Source organism: Actinia tenebrosa, unplaced genomic scaffold (assembly GCF_029948245.1).
Source record: "Actinia tenebrosa isolate PJP-AT-01 unplaced genomic scaffold, QUT_ActTen_1.0 PGA_scaffold3__52_contigs__length_22856419, whole genome shotgun sequence".
In the NCBI taxonomy this organism is placed as follows: domain Eukaryota; kingdom Metazoa; phylum Cnidaria; class Anthozoa; order Actiniaria; family Actiniidae; genus Actinia; species Actinia tenebrosa.
Window position 1 is genome coordinate 19,819,003 of NW_028292580.1, and position 14,534 is coordinate 19,833,536.

Consider the following 14,534-nt stretch of genomic DNA (forward strand, 5'->3'; position numbering starts at 1 on the left):
ACCCAGCTCTCCATACTAGGTGGTCGCTCTTTTTCACCCATCTGAGCCGCTAAATGAAATGAGATACCGAACTCCCATAACGTTTAAAGCGCTTTTAATTCGAATTCAAGCGTAGTGGACGTGTGCATTTACACTTAAAATAAGCAATTTATGACATCAAAACCTCAAAGAATTCAACTGATAAACGGGTATTACGTAACTTTTATTCATCAAATAAATTCAATAGGAATGTAGTAGAAGTCAGGAAACAAGACATTTTCTGTATGTCATTAGCCACGTCCAATAGCTACTGGCTGCATATGGACGGCTAAAACTCAGTCAAAATAATGCTCACATATCAAATTCAAAATCATCAATTTTAAAATCACTTACAGTCCAATAATTTCATTGTTTTCTAGCTGGTTTTGGTTTAATTTTGGGTCGCTTTGTTTTGGGCTGTTTTCTTGTTGTTTCAGGGGAGAGCGACTGATAGTCAGAGGTCGTTACCCCAGATCTATTCCCCCTTAGATCTTCATACACTCCTTCATTGGGCTGGTCCCTTAAGAGTGCATACGGGGGATCCCCTGACGTATTGTGCCCGTCATCAATGTCTATCTGGTTGTCGTAAATGGGCTCGTCAGTCGATATATTTGGATTATTATGCTCGTCTTCGTCATCAGGTATATATCCAGGATTATTGATGGCGTTGTCTTCCATATATGAACTTCGTATTGCTTCTGAATTAGCATAAATGTCCCAATTCTCGCTGCGTTCTTCAGCATCGTCAAAAAAAGATACATTATATTCCTCATCTTGGTAATAATTTGGATCCGGTATATCCCGCGTACTACCCGCGGTGCTCACGGGACTCGCGGGATTTACATAGATAGGTTCGTCGTCGTTTGTATACGTATCGTTATAAGAGTTTTGAGCTTCATCCTCTTGTAAAGAATCATGATGATAGTCTTCATGTGTTCCTTGAGCCATGTAAGATCCCAAACGACACGAAGCGTCCCGAGGATTCTCAAGAACGTGATAATGAGGGGTGTGGGTACCTGGATTTTCGTAGAATGCCTCTGCGTTTGCAACACTATCTAAAAATAACGAGAAATGACATTTTATAATTTTAACGAAAGGAGAGCTAGCATGCGCAGCAAGAATGCAGCACGCGCAGCATGTGCACGAGAAGATCAGGCAAGGTTCTACGCCCCATCCGCTATTTGTTTCGCAATCTCACAGAGTTTTTTTGTCTGCTTTATATGGAAACGGCACGCGCCACTGCACAGGGTTGCATTCTGGTGCATTTATCCTTTTATCACTATACCTCACATGGTGTTGTTTGTAACAGATTGAACCTTTAATGTCGAACTCAAGACACACTAAGTAGAGTGCTTACCCCTTGGTGTGTCCTGACGTAAGATAATCACATTTTCATAGGCAACGATCATGTTTCCTTTGATAGGTTGAGCTGCCGCCGCTTCGTTAACTCTGCTTTCGTTTTCAATTAACATTGGTCCATCGAACAATTCTGGATCATCGAACTGGAGTCTAGATTGACTGGAGGCATGGCGGGAAGACTTAACCGAGATCGATAAGTCTTGTCCTCTTTCATATGCTGGATTACTGTGGCCTGTGGGAATAAACGCAATTCAAAGACCACGTTTTGCATTCATAAAAAACGGATCATTCTCTTAGTTAACTCAGTTGTAAGGGACGAGATGTAATGGAGTGACCTAACTAAAACATCACACTTCGTTGATTAGCACTAAAAATTGTTTCACAAGGCGAGTATATAGTTTAGGCTTTGCAGAAATTCACTTGCTTTGAACACTGAATGTTAGGGAGGCATATTAGTGCAACCTACTCATCAGACTTGCAGACTTCAGAGCGGATGGAATATTGATGTTAGTTTCATCGTAAACTCCTGCAGAACATTGATCCTAGAAAAGTAATAAGATGCTTCACAATTGGGTTCTTTATGATTATCACAATACAATTGATGTTAAGGAAAGATTTTGACGCGACAAACCTGAGAGGTGTTGTAAAGTGCAGCGGTATACTTGGCAGCACTCTTTCTGCAAAAAAGTAGTTTGTCAGTGGTCTAACCATATATCATGGTCAGTAGTTTACTAGAATATATGAGATGCCAAAAGCACAATGATACTTCAAAATACATGTTTAAAATCCCAATATAGTGCGGCAAATATTATGATTGATAACTTAGCCTGTGTACATATGCTCTTCCCTTCCCCATTCGAGGGAAACTGCTTGAGAAAGAGTGTCGCTCGTTTCCTTCCGTTCTTCTTAGCAGGAAAGGGGAGAGCGGACACACACAGTCTACTTTCCATGTTAAGGTGCACAATTCACTGCGATACGTCGTACCTTTGATGATATTATTTATAAATCACCTTAACGATTGTTTATTTCGTTTCAGATCATGGCCATTCCCTTAAGTATCATTCCTTTGATTATCAGTATTTAACACTTGCGAAGATAGTTATGATACACGAGTGAACAAATATTATTATTCTCAAGGGAATGACACATTGTTTAAAATGGGAAAACGTTAAAAGAATAAGTTTTATTTCGGCCACGATTATCATTTCATTAACGAGATATTCATTTTGTTTACCTTTTACGTCGTTTGCAGCAAATAACAATACAAATGACTGTTACTATAACAACCAGTAAGGCACCTGCTACCGCTGACACACTGATGATGATCTTTTTATCCACCCGCGATTGAGCCTCTTTATCTGATTGATGATGATGATGAGTGATATTAGAAACAGATGACGTCTGTAGCTGGATATAAATAAGGAAAGTGAGGTTGCGTTCTGCTCAATGTTTCTAGTGCATTATAAACGTATACAAACTATTTAGAGAAACAAGGAAGAACGAGAAACAATAGAGTACTGACGGAATCTTTGGCGGGAAAAGCATTGCTGGACAAGAAGAACAAAAAGAAATAGAGAAAGAAGAAACCTAAAAAGAACAACGAGAAGGAGAAGGAATAGGAGGAGGAGAAACAAAAAGAGAAAAAGGAGGGGGAGGAGGAGGAGGAGGAGGAGGAGGAAAGGAGAAGTAAGAGGAGGAGGTAAGGAGGAGGAGGAGCAGGAGGAGAAGGAGGAGAAGGAGGAGAAGGAGGAGAAGGAGGAGAAGGGTTGATCTGGTTTAGACCCAAATTAATATTTTTGAACTAAATTTATTTGTTTCGGTTTCAAGACTTACTACTTGAAATGTTGGTGTCGGGGATAATGTACTAGTAGCAGTACTCTCCGTGCTTTGAACAGTTTGATTAACATCCGTGGAATTTGGGATCACCTCATGCTTTGAGGTTGGAATCAACGAAGGCGTGGATGTGGCTGTAGTTGTCACAAGAGCTTGGTAAATGGGACCTTAACGAACGTACATGCAATTAAAAAAATTGAAAAAAAAAAAAAAAAAGTTAAGTTAAAATTTTGCATAAAAGAAAGTCGATCTATATTACAAAGTAAACATTGGGAGACACAATGAAACAAGAGAGCATTACAATGCAGTTCGCGATGAAAAGTTCGTTACAGCCGCCTTAGTTCGATGAGAAATTTGGAAATAAATGAGAATCGATCTGGTCAGTTATAATAGTCTTACTCACATGAAATCGGTTTGCTGAAGTAAGGTTCTTTGAACAAAAAACACGTGCTCAAAGGAACTGAACTACCGATTTTGCTGCACGTAATGTTCAGTTTTATGATTCTTCCTTGTAAGACATTGACTGTTTGGTCGTCAGTCTGGATCTAAAAGCAAGGAAATTGGATCACGTTCAGAACAGCATTTCAATTGGTTGTTCATGGCCTATTATAGCGCAGGGGCGGATCCAGAGTGGTTAAATTCAACTTTTGAGCGCTAGCCATCACGCGGTATAAAAAGGTTGGACTGTGTTACAGTCGCCAAGAGGTTCGGACATTGTTCTCAGATTTCCGTACCAATGTAATGTCTTTTTAAAAAAATCATTTACTCGGTTTAATTTGTTTAGTTAGCTATAAAAAAAAGGAAAATTTAATTTTTCTAACTTGATTGAAGCTTTTCTTAAAGCAGTTCAGTGGCGGATCCAATGGAGTGGTGCGCATGCCCCTCCCTGGTTCAACTCTGTGCCCCTACTTCGAAGATAACCATGTTTTTTCCCTTTGATTCTAAGGGGTGCACCCCTCCATGGGTTAACTTTGTGCAGTGCACCCCTCCCTGAACAAAATCCTGGATCCGCCCCTGCTGTTTAGAAAAGTAACTAAAGGAATCGATCTTTCTTTTTAAATTCAGTGAATTCGTGTGGGAATCCGAGACCGATGCCCGAACTTTTTGGTGACTGCAACACAACCAACACGTTTGCGCTAGCGCTCTAACGGTGAATTGCTCAAATTTCTCAGTATTATGCGGCCTTTATAGTAAGTCACCCCCAATTTTGTGAATATTTGGACATGGAAATGCGTACAAATTACTCTTATATAAAATAAAAGTCGTATAAATACTGATACATACATCCAACCAATATCGATATCTGTTCCGTTGCTTGATGACTTGAAGGACATATCTGGATCCACTTCCAATACCACCAGCCATTGACCATTTCCCATTGCATGTTCGATAATAAGTGTCTTGTGAGTAGATGTACGAACAGTTTTGATCCATCGGTAGGTCGATGTAATATTTACTTCCGGTCTGAACGAGAAGAAGAGGCTGGAACTGCAGCTCGCCTTTGACTTTAACTGAACAGCCTGTGATGATCAACCACAAATACCTGTTATTAAAGTTTTTACTTCATCTATTAGATCGCCCTGGGTAATTAACAACAAAGGATCTCAAAAAAACACAGGACGGCGGCCAGAAAGATGGTTAGCGGAAGTAAATTGTCATTTAAATTAATCTAATTAGCATAAGATTTTGCCGCCAACACTCGAATGGGTCGCACACGCGTCAACAACTCGACGTGAGGCAATAAAAGAAGGTTTGACAGTCTTTTGATACGAGCTATTTGTCTCTATAGTTGTTGCCTTTAAAAATGACTGTGGATAATAAATGATGGAAGTTGCGCTTTCTCTATTATCTAAACTTCACATGGGAGTAAATTTTCAAGCATTTGTACTCTTAAAGATATATCTTTTAAAAGCTTTTGGAGGACGGCTACACTCGACAACGACTCCAAGAAACCATGCAAGAGCAAGTTCACTACTAATAAATCAACAGGTAAGATAAACAGTTGCTCTTTACTCCTACTATTTACTGCCCTGAACGATTGATTCTCAGATTAAAATTTGTGAGGTATATAAGTATTGCCTCTGAATAGGCTAGTAGGATAATAGCAACAAACTAAGTAATTGAGTTACCATTAGCCATCGTGATCTTGCTTTGTGTACTTGTTTTAACGGCATTTAAAGCGTTATAGTCTAGACAACCCGACGATCGTTTTTGAAGAAGTTGAAGCATTTAAAAATTTCAAGTGTTTTCTTTGAAACGTTTTCTTTCGTAAACTAACTTAAAAATACACCCTAACTATAATAAACGGATGGCTACTGCTTTAAGAAATGACGTGATAAAAGAAAAAAAGTTATTATAAAATTAATGATAACAATTATAACAATCATAATTAGAGAAGATATATAAATTTAGATGAGCAGAGATAATGGGGAATGGGTGATCTGAGACCGATAGGAATTGTCGTGAGAGTTAAATTGTGAATGCTTGGCTTCCTATGATGAAATAGTGGTTAGCTCCGCCTCAACGAGGCAGTATAGCCCACATGAATCGAGAATTATTGGAAAAGATCCAGGGGCGGATCCTGGATTTCTTTTAGGATGGGGTGCACTAGTTACAAGTCAATGACCCAGCACATCAATTAATTCTTCATGAAAAGGTCGTCAGGGGGATGGGGGATTGCAGACTGAAAATGAAGATTTTCTTTTTTCTTTTCGAAAATGAACATTTTCACAGATTTACAGATTTCATTAAATTTTATACCATATACACAAAAGCAAACATATTTCAATTATTGTTGTGGCCTTGAATAAACTACTATAGAGTAGTTTTCGTATCTGTGAAAAAGTCGTTGTCGTCTTGGGCAGCGCCGCGACCGTGATGTTTTCTAGAATTTTGATTGGCAGATTTTTTTATTACTTAATACCGTGCCGTAACCGCGACCGTGTTTATGCCGTGTTCCGGGCATTTTATTGGTTGGAGAGTAAATTCTCGTGCAATTTGATTGGTCTGGCGCTTGCCTTGCCGTGTTGTGTCGTGTCGTGACGATCCTATGAACGTCTGTTACGGGGAGAGAGATTTGCTGCCAATGTTTTCAGCCAATCACATACGACATATTGAGTACAAAGATATCAATAATTTATAGCACACTGGGATTCAATAGTTATCTGAAATTATTTACCGGTTTCCTTACGAAGTTCACTTTTCCCAATGCATTTCCATTGAGCATGCGTGTACCTCAATGTTTCACTAGAACTTGGGCAAGTACAGGAGGTACACGTGGTCTGCTGAGCTCCGTAGTCATGACAATGGTAATTGCTTGCTGTCCCACACAAAGACTGTGAAGTCTGGAACGAGTCTTGCTGGCTGCCTGGCAGCACAGAACGACGACGGAAAATTTTGAAGTAATCGGTGCTGGATCCGACATGAAGGGACAGCAAAAAAATAAAAAGAAGCGAGGAAATCCATTCTTGTCGTTTTCGCAATGGCATGACGTAATCTGTATTCCCAAATCTTAAGTTGTTTTTACTTGCGTTTTATCACCTTGGATTGATTTAACTTCGTGCATCTGGGGTTTTACTGAAATGAGAAGAAAAAACTGGAGTTTTTAAGTGCGACGCCAATCGTTTTGAAAAAGGACTTCCGATTTCAAAACGGAAAAGCAGTCACAAAGATTTTTCTTACTTTTTTTTCATGACACGATTAGTTGTCCAATTAAGGTTCTTTATGATGTTTGAGGTAGGGGTTAAATCATTAACAACTTTTTTTGCTTTATTTTAATGGTTTTTGTGAGATGATGGCAGCTTATTTATTTCACATCTGGTTTATAAAGCCATTTGTTATAAACCGGAAGTGCGACTTTTCGTATATCCATTTCCGGTGGGACGATATGTATGTAGTTATTCATTAAAGGATGCGTGTTAAAACCAACCATTACAGTATCTAAAGGATAAATCCGCTGTGAGTTTTGTAAATAAATATGTCATAAAACTAATATTACTAAGACAAAGGTTCATAATACGTTAATTATATTAATAGCAGAATCCATAAACACCCAATAATCTATGGCGTTCACTAACAAGTAATAACTGATAGGCCATGCCTCAATCTTATCATGCTGGCAGCATCCACCTCTGTAATACAGACAAAACTTTACATAATCAACATGTTATGTCCAATCTTATAACCAAGGTCTTGTAAATGATCCATCAGCAATAAAGGAATAGTCACAAAGTTCTTCCTAACCAACGATCGATAGGGCGTGTAGCTATATTACAAGACTGACCTTAAGATAGTTTAGAATTTCAACCCGTTGATATTTTTCCTCGGATTAAATGGTTATTGATAAAGATTGCTTTACGCCATATTCCAGAATCCGTTGATTTTTTTAAAAAACGCAACATACAGCTTGGTATGACATGAAGAGACTCGTTCGTTGTGCAGACGTAAAGATTATAAATTGTGCCGGAACATCTCTGTGTGCAGTGTCACGTTAAGATTTTGCAGGGTATCGTGTTACATATTGGTCACACATGTTGATAATTAGAAAATTAAACGAGACTTACCTGTAAGGTGAAGTTTGATTGAAATTCTACGAGTTATTGGTCAGGAGCGGAGAAGTCACGTGAGATAGCACGCGGCAAGCAAGCAGTCAGTTTTTAAAAAATGCGAATAGACATTTCTACTCGTATTAGGGTAGGGTAGAAGCTGGAAATTATTATTGTCAAAGAAGGGTTGGGCACGTGACTTCTCCGCTCCTGACCAATAACTCGTAGAATTTCAATCAAACTTCACCTTACAGGTAAGTCTCGTTTAATTTTCTAATTCTACTTCGTCATTGGTCTAAGTCGCTACGAAGTCACGTGAGATTTTAAAGCAAATGGCTATGAGCATATTGTTATGCATACGAACCACACGTTTGCTATTACGAACATAAACGAAATTGGTTTAATTAACGTTAACTGATTTTAAAAGATTATCACCAAAGTTGTCTGATTTACGACTTGTAACTGGCTTACAGTAAAACTTCCTAAAAGTTTCAGCATTTGACCAACCGGCAGCCTCCATGATGGTGTGTATTGAGACATTGGCTGCTGTTGCTGCTGATGTTGAGGCTGACCTTGTGCTGTGTCCACTAAATTTAGAAGTGTCAATGCCAGAGTTCTTTAACACCTCTCTTAGCCAGCGACTGATGGTCTCAGAGGAAACAGGCTTAAATGGTTTACAATAACTAATTAACAATTGGTCGTGAGCGCCCCTTAGCAACTTAGTGCGCTCAACATACTCTCGTAAGAAAGTTATAACACACAGTTGGTTGTCCTCATCAAAAGCTTTGAGTTCCAGGCGACCAAAGTGTTTTCCTGGTTTAGAGGTTTTCAATAGTTCTCGTATGTGGAATATACATGTTGTTCCTGAAAGTGTCATCTGTGAGATATTAAGAGCATGTAGAGTTTGGCATCTTTGCCCAGACAGGAGTGCAATAAGCATTGTTATCTTGAGTGTCAGATCCTTCAAGTTAAGCAAGTGTGGAGGTGACAAGGTTTTTAAGTATTTCAGTACTGTAGATACATCCCAAATTTCTTTATATCGTGGAAAGGATGGTCGTATGTTGTAAACTCCTTTTAGAAACTTGGTTACCAATGGATGGTCACCAAAGGTACAGCCCTCGGGTGGTGAGATGACTGTCGACAGTGCAGAGCGTGCAGTATTAATGGCACTGTAGGAGAGCCCCTTTTCGTAAAGTTCGCCCAAGAAGTTTATCCCGTTCGTTACAGAGGACGAAATTGGATCAATTTGTTGTTCACTACAGTACTGTTCCCATCGTGAGAGGTATGATTTATATTGTTTCTGAGTTCCAGTTCGCCAGGCTTGAAGGATAATGTTGGAAGCTGTGTCTGAAAGTCCCTGATGAGTGAGTCGTGTCCCGATAAGTGGCATAACAGAAGAGTCAGTGTCTTGTGTAATGGATGAAGCAGTTGTGGTTGTGCCGGTAACCAAAGAGTGTCTTTTTCCCTAGGTAAGATGACAGGAGATGCAATAAGCATATTAGCTAAGTATGGCCACCATGGTTGAGTTGGCCAGTGAGGTACAATTACAAGGCCTGTAGCTTTGTCCTCGTGTATTTTGCTTAGTACTTTTTGGATTATGCAGAAAGGGGGGAAGGCATAAAAACATAGCTTTTCCCATGATATATGAAATGCATTCACTGCCCATGCCCCTGGATCTGGGTGGTAGGAAACATATTTGTTGCATTTAGAATTTATTCTGGATGCAAATAAATCAATATCTGGGGTAATGCCCATTTTATCAAAAACCTTGGTGGTGATTCTGGGGTTTAAACTCCATTCAGTTTCCCTTCGTGTTTTTCTTGATTCTGCATCAGCAGATATGTTATCCTTTCCTGGGATATGGGATACAGTTAGCCAGATATTGTGTGATATGCACCACTCCCAGATTTCAATAACTAATCTGTTTATATCTATAGAGTGGCAAGTTCCCATTTGGTTTATGCAAGCAACTGCTGTTGTGTTGTCAGCCAACACTTTGATTGTTTTCCCTGTTATTGTTTTTTCAAAGGACTTCAAGGCAAAAAAGACTGCCCTTGTTTCTAGATAGTTTATATGGCTTTCTGCCTCATCTGAGGTCCAGCTGCCACCTGTTGAAGTGCCCCCTAGTGTGCAGCCCCACCCCTTTTTTGAAGCATCAGTGGTCATTGTGAGCTGGGGTGCTTCATGGTTGACTGCATTATAGGCTGTCTCAACTGATTTAACCCACCATTCAAGTTCTCTTAAAGCTTCAGGTGAAAGAGACATTGGCCCATCAAAGTTTCCCCTATTATTTTTCAGGGCTTGTATTTTGTCTAACTCTAGCCACCTATAGTGTAACGGCCCAAACATTACACCTGGAAAGCTGGAGGTAATGAGACCCAAAACCTTAGCTACTGTTCTGATGGTTGGCTGGCTAGTGTCTAGAAGCCTTTGACATGCACTCTTAACGTTTAGTGCTTTTTCAGGTGTGAGGGAAATTTTCATGCAGGAGGAGTCTAACAGGAATCCCAAGAAAACAAGCCTTTGAGTTGGGACTAAAATAGATTTTTCTGGGTGTATAACAAAGCCTAAGCTGTTGAGTAGTGTAACTGTGTCAATAATGTTCTGGGCACATGAGTCATAAGAGTCAGCCTGTAGGTATGAGTCATCAATATAACCCACAGATAAATGTCCCATTTTTCTCAATGTGGAGTATGCAGGTTTAAGCAATTTAGTAAATTTTCGTGGGCAGGGCGCAAGGCCATTAGGGAAACATGTGAATTGATATAAATCACCTCTCCATTTAAATTTGAGGTATTTCTGGTATTGTTTAGCGATGGCAACAGAGTAATAGGCATCCTTCAGGTCTATAGATGCCATATAACAATTTGGTTTCATCATTTGAACAGCAGTCCATACTGTGTCCATCTTAAAGTGGTGATAAACAACATATTGGTTTAAGGATTTTAAGTTTAAAATCATACGCCATGAGCCATCCTTCTTTGGACGGAGGAATATAGGGGAAATAAATTCCCCTTTTTCATGAAAAGACTGCTGAATCACACCTTTCTGAAGTAACTTTTTAATTTCAGAATCAATAAATTGCCCTTCCTCAAAAGACCAGTTCGGTTGGAATGGAGGTGTAATGCGTATCGGAGTTTGTATAAACTCGATTCGTTGACCGGATACGGTCTCAAGAATTTCTGGATCAGATGTCAAGGTTCTCCATTTGTGGAGATGGCGTGAAAGCTGCCCTGCCTGAAAATTTTCTGTCTTTTTCCTGCAGTAATCCACAAGATCTGGTATCATCAAGTCGTATTCGCTTACCTGAAGTTGTGGTAATTCAACAGTGTCTACTTTTTGTGCTGTTGTTCGGCACTTTTCGTGCGGGGGTAGTTGTTGTGGCTGTATCGCCTCTTGTATCCCCGACTGGGTGTCGGGTTCCCTCGGCCTAAAAAAGGCTTGCCTGACTTTGTTTCATGCTGATAATTTCGCCTCTGGTTAGGGTTCGAGCTTGTGGTATTCCCGATCTTGTTTGCAGCTCTAATGTGAGTCAACTGTGTCTGCAGTTCATCTCCGAACAGCAGATCAGTCATCGGCACGTTGGCCGAGCAAAGGTCACTGTAATCCTTGTGTAAGTTTGGTTTTATTTCTTCGCGACGAAGTTGTGAGATTTCGAAGCTCGAGTGACCTAACAGTGCGACGGCATCAGTCGTCATGATCACTAGATCATTAAGCTCCTTGCCTGATTCAGAATTTTTCTTTAAATTGAGGAGAGATTCTGTTAATTTGACAGCTATGTGGCCGACCTTGGTCACGTTCGTTTGTAGGCGGGAAAGTTTGAGGTCTTTACCTCGGGCTGGCCTTGGGAGTTTGCTCCAGATTTCTTCGTTCACTTTTGGAACGATGACCTTACTACAATTAGAAGGTCTGTGATATTTATCACATTTTTCTTTCAGATGATCGTCGCTGAGCTTGTGAAGCCAGCTTGTATTAGCGACCTTTGCTAATTTTTCTGAGACCGGTTCGGCGGTTCGCTCGGTCTCATTTAGAGATTGCACAATGTCATCAAGCAGGCTGTCCTCGCCTTCGGTTTTCGTACTACTATTCTCCGAGTTGTTGTGCCCATCATTTAGTAGGGCTGCGACACTGGCTTCAACACCTGATTCAGGTGAATTTCGTGGCTTTTTTGCGGCAGTTTCTGCCTCATTTAGGCCATCTTTGTTGTGAAGTCGTTTGAGCGATTCGCCCATTTCTGTCATGTTGTCGTTCATTCTTGCTAATAAAGCCATAAGGGTACTTCCTTTTGGTGTTTCTTCTGTTCCATCAGATAGTTCGTCTTGTAGTGCAAGTATTTCTTCATCTGTTGAATTTTGTGCCATAATGATAAATATTCGCTAGAGGTTTGCTTTCGCAAACCTGACTGCTCGATCACCAAGCGCAACTGACTGCTTGCTTGCCGCGTGCTATCTCACGTGACTTCGTAGCGACTTAGACCAATGACGAAGTAGAATCCCTCTTTTCTATCCTAACTCAGTCGAGTTAGTCTCCCTCGCATCCGTTTTAAGGGAGCGTTGCGTGACGACACTAAAAACGGATGCAAGGGAGACTACAGTCGAGTCGGCTTCCCCCTTTTTACTCGAACAAAAAAAATTTTAGAACTTATTTACCATCCCAAAGTCGGTTCGGATGACACGGCTTAAAAACAAACGCTCTAGCAGTATTCGTGCTACAAAAACCTGCGAATTTGAATAATTTTTACAGCTTACTAGCAACCAAAATATCTAATTGATCAGTATGGGTAAAATCGAATAAATCAAAATATCGAATAAAACGGGTCAAAATCGAATAGATCAAAATATCGAATAAAATGGGTCAAAATCGAATGGATTAAAGTATCGAATAAAACGGGTCAAAATCAAATGGATTAAAGTATCGAATAAAACGGGTCAAAATCGAATAGATCAAAATATCGAATAAAACGGTTCAAAATCGAATGGATTAGAGAATCGAATAAAACGGGTCAAAATCAAATGGATTAAAGTATCGAATAAAATGGGTCAAAATCGAATTCACCAAATATCGAATAAAATGGGTCAAAATCGAATGGATTAAAGTATCGAATAAAATGGGTCAAAATCCAATGGATTAAAGTATCGAATAAAACGGGTCAAAATCGAATAGATCAAAATATCGAATAAAACGGGTCAAAATCCAATGGATTAAAGTATCGAATAAAATGGGTCAAAATGGAATGGATTAAAGTATCCAATAAAACGGGTCAAAATCGAATGGATTAAAGTATCGGATAAAATGGGTCAAAATTGAATGGATTAAAGTATCCAATAAAATGGGTCAAAATCGAATGGATTAAAGTATCGAATAAAACGGGTCAAAATCGAATGGATTAAAGTATCGAATAAAACGGGTCAAAATCCAATGGATTAAAGTATCGAATAAAACGGGTCAAAATCGAATAGATCAAAATATCGAATAAAACGGTTCAAAATCGAATGGATTAGAGAATCGAATAAAAGGGGTCAAAATCGAATGGATTAAAGTATCCAATAAAACGGGTCAAAATCGAATGGATTAAAGTATCGAATAAAATGGGTCAAAATCGAATGGATTAAAATATAGAATAGAATGGGTCAAAATGGAATGGACTAAAGTATCGAATAAAACGGGTCAAAATCGAATGGATTAAAGTATCGAATAAAATGGGTCAAAATCGAATTCACCAAATATCGAATAAAATGAGTCAAAATCGAATGGATTAAAGTATCGAATAAAATGGGTCAAAATCGAATGGATTAAAGTATCGAATAAAACGGGTCAAAATCGAATAGATCAAAATATCGAATAAAACGGTTCAAAATCGAATGGATTAGAGAATCGAATAAAACGGGTCAAAATCAAATGGATTAAAGTATCGAATAAAACGGGTCAAAATCGAATAGATCAAAATATCGAATAAAACGGGTCAAAATCGAATGGATTAAAGTATCCAATAAAATGGGTCAAAATCGAATTCACCAAATATCGAATAAAATGAGTCAAAATCGAATGGATTAAAGTATCGAATAAAATGGGTCAAAATCGAATGGATTAAAGTATCGAATAAAACGGGTCAAAATCGAATAGATCAAAATATTGAACAAAACGGTTCAAAATCGCATGGATTAGAGAATCGAATAAAACGGGTCAAAATCAAATGTTTTTTTGACCCGTTTTATTCGATACTTTATTTAATTCGATTTTGACCCGTTTTATTCGATACTTTAATCCATTCGATTTTGACCCGTTTTATTCGATACTTTAATCCATTCGATTTTGACCCATTTTATTCGATATTTTAATCCATTCGACTTTGACCCGTTTTATTCGATACTTTAATCCATTCGATTTTGACCCGTTTTATTCGATACTTTAATCCATTCGATTTTGACCCATTTTATTCGATACTTTAATCCATTCGATTTTGACCCATTTTATTCGATATTTTAATCCATTCGATTTTGACCCGTTTTATTCGATACTTTAATCCATTCGATTTTGACCCGTTTTATTCGATACTTTAATCAATTCGATTTTGACCCGTTTTATTCGATACTTTAATCCATTCGATTTTGACCCATTTTATTCGATACTTTAATCCATTCAATTTTGGCCCGTTTTATTCGATATTTGGTCAATTCCATTTTGACCCGTTTTATTGGATACTTTAATCCATTCGATTTTGACCCGATTTATTCAATACTTTAATCCATTTGATTTTGACTTACTTTAATCCATTCGATT

The 14,534-nt window shown here is 38.7% G+C and overlaps 3 protein-coding genes across 4 annotated transcripts; all 3 read right to left on the bottom strand.

Annotated features, from left to right (window-relative positions):
- Window positions 1-183: 183 nt before the first annotated feature.
- On the bottom strand, window positions 184-7,699 carry LOC116307063 (uncharacterized). 2 transcript variants are annotated; one of them, XM_031717204.2, is made up of 10 exons: window positions 7,493-7,699; window positions 6,389-6,786; window positions 4,495-4,730; window positions 3,614-3,755; window positions 3,211-3,377; window positions 2,612-2,784; window positions 2,009-2,054; window positions 1,844-1,919; window positions 1,376-1,609; window positions 184-1,073 (listed from the first exon to the last, which is right to left on the bottom strand). In XM_031717204.2, exons 2-10 carry the CDS (start codon window positions 6,696-6,698, stop codon window positions 385-387), a joined length of 2,073 nt encoding a protein of 690 aa, XP_031573064.2. In that variant the 5' UTR covers window positions 6,699-6,786; window positions 7,493-7,699; the 3' UTR covers window positions 184-384. The 2 variants fall into 2 exon arrangements, with proteins under 2 accessions (XP_031573064.2, XP_088890934.1); XM_089034808.1 differs by lacking the exon at window positions 7,493-7,699 and having other exon boundaries at window positions 6,389-6,937.
- A 455-nt stretch (window positions 7,700-8,154) lies between these two features.
- On the bottom strand, window positions 8,155-11,042 carry LOC148908842 (uncharacterized). Its single transcript, XM_089035982.1, has 2 exons — window positions 9,303-11,042; window positions 8,155-9,219 (listed from the first exon to the last, which is right to left on the bottom strand). Exons 1-2 carry the CDS (start codon window positions 11,040-11,042, stop codon window positions 8,155-8,157), a joined length of 2,805 nt encoding a protein of 934 aa, XP_088892108.1.
- Window positions 11,043-11,086: 44 nt separating this feature from the next.
- On the bottom strand, window positions 11,087-12,250 carry LOC148908843 (uncharacterized). The gene has a single exon (XM_089035388.1). It carries the CDS (start codon window positions 12,113-12,115, stop codon window positions 11,087-11,089), a length of 1,029 nt encoding a protein of 342 aa, XP_088891514.1. The 5' UTR covers window positions 12,116-12,250.
- Between the last annotated feature and the right edge of the window lie 2,284 nt (window positions 12,251-14,534).